We start from the raw sequence: 7443 nt of genomic DNA, 5'->3' as shown, positions 1-7443 counted from the left end.
TTTTGTGTGTGAATGCATTCGTTTAGCACTGTTTAACAGTTATTTTCTCCTGTCTCATTGGTATGATTATCTTGTCAGCCAGAACTTCAAACTGGACTAACCTGTATATAAAAGGCGCTTTACTAGTTTAGATTGCATGTGATTTGAATCTATTACAACAATGCTGTTGGACTGGATTTGTTTGAAGCAGCAGAGGTGAGAAACAGGCCGTGCAGGTGATGAATTGAGCTGAAACCAAACCAAGCAGTTCTCAGTGTTTTGCACATGATGTCATATAAGTTCAGTTTTTATTGTGGGATTCAAATATGTTTTTCTTAAGCAGGAACATCTTGTGTTTCTCTTATCAAATAAATTAAAATTATTCAATGGAAAATCAACAAATTCTCACATTTGTGAAGCTGAAACCATCAAAATAGTTGTACATGAAAAATAACTTAAACCATCAAAATAGTTGCAAATTAATGTTCGACTATTTGATCATTGGACTAAAGGTTTCAGTTTGACTGTTTTTGTAAAAACAAAACTACAATATTTTACAACCTCTTCATTTATTTTGTGAGTAAAATCTTAATTTGTACAGTAAATATAGTTGTAAGATAAATGTAGTGGAGTATTATGGCAACGACAACAGCCGGTAGCTCCCATGAATATCACTACATTTCTTTGTCTTAATTTGTTGTTTTTTTCCTGTTTATTACTGCAGCAGTATTGGCATTGTGTATTCATTTAAAAGCATTCAAATATCTAGAAAATTATTTAATCAGAAAGTAAGACGATGGACAATGAATTTAGATAACTTTTTAATAGTTTATTTGTATCACCATTAGTTGTTACTTCAACAACAAATACTCTTCCTGTGAGCCGTATTCAAATATACATTGTATTAGTGACAATTTTTGTAAAGGAAGTAGATATATATATATATATATATATATATATATATATATATATATATATATATATATATATATATATAACAAAACTAACACCTAACTCTACCTGTTACACATACTAATCCTCAACTATAAGCAAATTGTACTTACTAAAAACACAAAATGGATGTATTTAAATGTGTCGTTGCAGTATATGAATATTGTAAATCGATTAATTCATTGACTACTAATTAGCAAGAATTTTGAACTTCTGTTGATGCGACTCTCTCTTTTTACGGCTCTAGATGGCCGCATAGGAATGACGCATGCGCTACACAGTCAGAAGGCACAGACTGGTACAACAGGTCAGGAACAGGAATCATTTATTTGTTATACTTTATTTACCTAAAGATGTAAAGTAATCCAGGGAGAATATCTCACACTACACACTCTGGTACAGCAGGTGGCGGTTTGGACCGTATACACATCGATTGCAACCCGCTGTTAAATCAGACGAAGAAGAAATAGTGCACCGGAAGTCCAAAATGGAGATGGACGGAATGATGTCCACGTCCTCGGGTCTGTCTTACCATAATGCCGGAGACTATTACCCCAGAAAGTTCGGCACGAAGCCGGACGTGGTGCCGTCTGGAGTCACCGAGAGGAAAGTGGGCCCGCTGGATAAACCGGACATGGTGTCGGTGGATGTCATTAACGTCAATGATTTCAGGTTTGTGATGCTAGCAGGCTAACGGCTAACAACACGTCGTCAAACAGGCGGCTGTGCTAACAGACAGCTAACAGCTGATTCTGACTTTAGCTGTGGACGTCAGCGGAATTTTTCAGTTTTTCCCGCTGTTAGCTGGTCACACATTCACGGTGACCAGCTAACAACGGGTCTTTTACGGTCCGTGTAAACCAGTTTAGTGGTCCGTGGATCTTGTTTGTAGACGGTAACGTGTGTGTATAGCTAATCTAGCTAGCAATGAACCTGCTGTCATGCAGTTTCAACATCTAGCTAGTGGTTAAGAATGAAAGAATGAACGTTATTCCGGTAATTTACTTCTGTAAAAGTAGAAACGTAACCAGGTAGTAAAACAGTCAGTAAAAGTAAAGATAAAGTGAAAACACTGATATTGTGTTTCTATTAAATATGTGATGTAGCACCTATGCTTGTTTTCCCTGAAGTGTATTATTCCTTATGTTATTTACTAAAATATATGAGAACTTTGTTCGTTTGGTATTTGAGGAAATGCTTTTTAATTCAGTCGAGGTGCAGTGCGTCCTCTCTGTTAAAGTTACTGGATTGTAGACACACTTTTATTGTCTCCCGGTATATATATATATATATATATATATATATATATATATATATATATATATATATATATATATATATATATATATAAAACAACATTGCCTCGTGAGTTAGAAAAGGGCGTTGCAGTACAGTTGAGTGGTCTGTTTCCTCTGTTAGCTTCAACTGTTAATGTAAGACATTAATAACAAAATGACACCAAAGTTGCAATAAACCAAAATGATCTTTTATGTAGAGCAAAAAACACACTGATTATCTGCACCAAAAACCTCATCCTCCTGTCATCATGTTGTGTTTTGTTGTTCCTCCGTGTTGACAGTAGTGTCTGTATTCGTCCACAGATGTCCACTTGCACAGGAAGAAGCATGAGCATGACACGTACGTCTTGGTGAGTGTCTCTGGGGGGGTTTCTATTGGATGGGTTTTAGGGTTAACGACTATCCTTTATTACCTCACCTCTGTAATATTACACACACACACACACACACACACACAGAATCATTGTGCTGGAACTTTCATTACGTCTCAAAGTAGCCCACTCTGTGTTTACAATGACTTGTGTTCTTTAGTATGTTTTCATGTCTTTAAAGACAGTTTGGGCTGGTCTGTGTTCAACTTCTAAGAACAGCTTTTATCACTTAGAGTCCAGTTTTTTTTTGTTTCAAAACTTTTTTTTGGGGTTTCCATAGAAAATAAGGGAAACTGACAAAAGTTAGAATTCTGCAGTGTCTTACATTTGGTTTACAGTTTTTCTCTTGTATTTAATGCTATTTAATGTTTCTCCTTTTGGGTGTTAAAAGAGTTTGATTACTTTGAGATGCCTTCATTTAAACAGCGAGAGGCATTATTACCAGCCATAACATTTTTATTTACGTTAATTTGCGTTAATATGATAACTTTCTCATATGTAAAGAGACTCTGCGGTTTTGAATACCCCAAGAAAAATATTTCTGCAGATCAGATCGTTACAGGTGTGTCTGTAACATCCAGTGGAGCTGAAGTCAGTGTTGTACGCTGACTCACCACTTGGTGGCAGTGCAGATCGGGGCTTTGCCTCCTGCTCTGCAGTACGATCACAGACTTGATGAACCTGACTGTACCTAAATTAATCTAAATGTCATTCCTGACATCTGTACAGAATTACTTAGCCAGCATTTTATTTAGCTGCACACTGCACCTCATCAAGTGAAGTTCCATTATCTATTCTCAAGTTTAAAAGTTAGTTAGTATTGATATTTATTAATCGTTTGTTTAATTTGCAGGGCACCATTCATCCATTCAGGAAGACGCACAAATCCTTCTTTGGAAAACTCCAGCAAGAATTCAGACTGGTCACCTCAGATAGACGGGTAAGTGTGTGTGTGTGTGTGTGTGTGTGTGTGTGTGTGTGTGTGTGTGTGTGTGTGTGTGTGTGTGTGTGTTTAAATACATAATGCGGCGGTTACAACTGATGACCCAAGTATCCCGTGGAGGAAGCGTGGCTCCCACCCCCCTGGTTCCCCCTCAGGTTGACCCTTTTAGCTCTGTCAGCACTTTTTGCCGTTTTGTAGTTTATACCGTGAGCGCTTCTAGCTCTGTGCCGGCTCAGGCGCCGCCATATCGAGAGTCATTGACAGGCAATCGAATTTGCTCCCATTCTCAGATCATGCACCTTTTTAAAAAAATCATAAAAATGGGCTTCATTTAAAAAAAAAAAAAAAAAAAAAAAAAAAAGTTTATCATCAACTAAATCCGCCTGGTTATCATCATCCAAACATCATCTTTCCTCCTGGTTTAACTCGGTAGTTAGCGTCTGGAAAGTCCTCACTTCATAATCCCGTTGTGCCGTAAGCTGAGTCAAACCCAAACACCTCCAGTAATCCTGATCTTTCTAGCAGGTCACCGTGTTCCAGTGAAAGCAGCAGCGAGTAAAATACCGTCAGCCATGAGCTGACAGCTTCCAACTGTTGTCTCAATTTCTGTCTATCTTGTATCATTTACATCATCTGTGGTCATCTTGGATTCGTTTCAGTTACTATACATTCCAATAAGAATACTCGCTGTGGAAAATAGAACAAACCCTGCATAGAAAGTTCTTCTAAAGCATAACCTAACATCACGGGCCGTCTGATTATTTGCTTTCCTCAATTTGTTTACTTCATTCTTCCTTTTTTGGGGTCAGTAATTATTTAGAGTCCAGTAGAAATGACATCTTATTGGGAAAATTAGAGAGCTTATTCATCATTTGATCGTATTTTTCGGTGGGCCAACAGAGCATGGACTTGTTTAATAGGGAAAGCTTGAACCAGTAGGGCAGTAAATGTGTTTTTCCAATCTAATTCTTGACCAGGACACTAGTAGAGGGATTTTTAATTTCAGGTGATGAGCTTTTCTCACTGGTCCAGTGAAAATAAGGCTTTTACAGCATTTGTTTTTACTGTTAGTTAGTTTTAATTTGAAGTTGTTTGTAGGCAGTCAAACAAAAATGATAAACATTATTTAAAGGCAGAGGAAGGCACTTCCTTTATTGCAGGCTGATAAGAATACATTTAATATTCCACCTCAGCAGTAGCACTAAACTCACTGCTATGAAAACAGGAAACGACAACAACAACAGAGTTTGTCCTAAATTCCCGCTCAAAAAAACATGTTTAGTTCAAACGCCTGAAGTGATTTTGAGTTCATGCAAAGAAGCAGGATTTGTTTCCCAACAAAACAGGGACAGATGTAGAGTTTAAGCTAAAAGTGCTTCTGAACTGAAAATTACAAAGAAAACACTGGAGACATGATAATGAACGTAAAAGGATCTCAGACGTGTGTGTGTGTGTGTGTGTGTGTGTGTGTGTGTGTGTGTGTGTGTGTGTGTGTGTGTGTGTGTGTGTGTGTGTGTGTGTGTGTGTGTGTGTCTCAGTGTTATTGTACTATAATCCACTTTGACCACATACTGGCGGGGGGTCTTGCTTCCCCATAGAGCCTTGGATTGGATTACACGGTGTCGTACACGGCTTAGGGACCAAACATAGTTCAAACCGGCGAAAGCTGAGATGTGCTTCCTCAGCGCCTCATCGCGAAACAAAGTCTTATGAATATGATTTCAGGTAGCCTGCAGTATTCACAGCCTGCGTATTTTAACACCAGATATGTCTGATGTTGTGAGTGTTCTCTCTGCGATTCAAAATCCTCTAAACCGTTGACAGACACCTGGGCCTCAGTAGGCCTTGAACAAACACCCGCTTCACGCACCGATCGATCAGGTGTGTTGAGGTGCAGAAACAAAATGTCCTGATGACACTGGAACAGGGACATCAGGCCGTCGGCAGAGGAAAGACATGACCGGAGGACAGAAGAGTGAGAGGACCGGACGTCATCTCACTCCTGCTGTAGCAACTCCTCCGTCCACTCCTCCGTAACAGGCCGCCGCCGCCGCCGCGCCTCATCATTATGTAAGCAGGTTTATTTTGAGAGGAGGACACCCTGGAGATGCTGAACCCCTGCGGCTCCAATCCGAAGGAAGAGCTGTATTCCTGTTTCCCGTTGCGAAACCGTAAGCGAGCCGTGTCGGGGGTGCGATGGCCGCACCCCCCCCCCCCCCCCCCCCCCCCCCCCTTCACGTCCTCCCAGTCTGTTAGGATTACACTGACCTCTCCTTCTTGCTCCACCTCCCTTCTTCAGAGGCTGATATGAGTCACGCTTCCGCTCGTCACGGTGACACATATTCGATGATGCTGCGGCACGGCGCTCCACAGTGATGTAACGAGGCCTGGCGTCAGCGCGGGCCTCCTTATTTCATACAGTACCTGGTGACTGATCTGTCACTCCAATGTCACATGTAACCTCGATATGTTGGCTCGCGGTCATGCGGCACGAGGACACGGCGAGCGCCGCCGCCGCCGACGGACGGACGGGGGCAGCAGAGCGTCAGGATCTTAACAGCCGTGCCCTCTCCTCCAGGCGCTGAGTGTCTGTGGATGTGAATGGGGGTTGGGAATGTTTTGGGCCAAGTGCTGTCTCTCTGTTTGCACACACAGACACATGCACCCATGTACGCGTGCGCACACACACACACACACGCACACACCGCACACTGTGGGTCTCCCATGCCTGTCGCTGGCTAGTGCTGTCACCAGACGCCCCAGTGCTGTCATAACACAGCACACCACAGTAATTGTAGATTTCACAGCACTCGGCGCTCCCCACCACGGCATATGACTCCAACACGAAGTGACAGGCCAGGACATACACACACACACACATCCACACACACACACACACACACACACACACACACACACACACACACACACACACACACACACACACACACCCCCTTGTTCCATTTCTTATTTCCCTCGTCTGACACACACACAAACGCACTCTCTTTCTGCTCTCAGGGCGAATTTAGACTCACGTTTTTTGTTTTTTTTAATGTTCATTGAACATTTTGCTGAATATACATCTTGGCTGATGGAGTCAGAACAGTGTTGAATGATCTCCGATGTGTTTGTGGTCTTTTCTCTTTGGTCATTTGTCCATAACACTTAAAGAACATAACAACCTATGTTTGTGTTTCCTTAAAGAATGACTTGGGGTGGTTTCTTGTGACCTCTAACCTTAACCAGGTCTAAAGGAACAACATCAGGTTGACAATATGTCAAAAAAAACAAACAATTCCCCAGTCAGGCACTTTAACAGGCTTTATGTGTTCATCATCCTGAATAAAACATCTTGAGATTGATTAATAGACTGTATAAATCATTTTGACGGTTTAGCCTAATCAAACCTGCTGATGTTCCAGATGTGCAGAACTGCTCTTTGTCAGCACTGAGCCCGTTTGCTGCTCTCTGGTCCTCTGGATGTGACCTTCCCCTGAGCTGGTATTTCTGTGATGAACTGATTCAGACTGTAGTGACTCGTTCAGTCAGAGAAATCGCCCAAATCTCCCGGCACAGCAGGTCGACCGCGGGGCAGGAAGCTCACTCTGCATGCAGCAGCCAAAACCCAGCAGCTCCCAGTCGGTTTGTAGGTTTGGATGTAGATTAGACGGCGGCTGGTCGTCTGCCAGAGCGTCTGCCACAGGACGCTGACTGACAGCCGGGGAAAACCCTGTTCAGGAGGAAACGCTGGTATCATACCGTCTGTGGTTCAGGAGGAGCTTCACGTCGTCACGGTTGTCTGCGTTCGGGCTTGTGGACAAATATAACGAAAGATGCTAGTGAGTTGCATTGTGGGTTGTGTAGGATCCGGTGTTTTTTGGAGCTTGGCCCAATCTGGAGA

General features: G+C 42.0%; 1 protein-coding gene across 1 annotated transcript in view; it reads left to right on the top strand.

The window, feature by feature from the left end:
* Positions 1 to 1327: 1327 nt before the first annotated feature.
* slc30a6 (solute carrier family 30 member 6) overlaps positions 1328 to 7443 on the top strand; it is a 40986-nt gene continuing 34870 nt past the window's right edge. Inside the window, exons 1-3 of the mRNA XM_068731879.1 lie at positions 1328 to 1598; positions 2529 to 2578; positions 3453 to 3539. Of these exons, the coding sequence (XP_068587980.1) occupies positions 1418 to 1598; positions 2529 to 2578; positions 3453 to 3539 (318 nt within the window). The 5' untranslated portion in view covers positions 1328 to 1417. The remainder of the gene's footprint in view (positions 1599 to 2528; positions 2579 to 3452; positions 3540 to 7443) is intronic.

The sequence above is a fragment of the Cebidichthys violaceus genome, unplaced genomic scaffold, assembly GCF_023349555.1.
Source record: "Cebidichthys violaceus isolate CVI_PGR_0920_01 unplaced genomic scaffold, fCebVio1.0.p SCAF_54, whole genome shotgun sequence".
Classification (NCBI taxonomy): domain Eukaryota; kingdom Metazoa; phylum Chordata; class Actinopteri; order Perciformes; family Stichaeidae; genus Cebidichthys; species Cebidichthys violaceus.
This window is presented reverse-complemented; position numbering and strand designations above follow the sequence as displayed.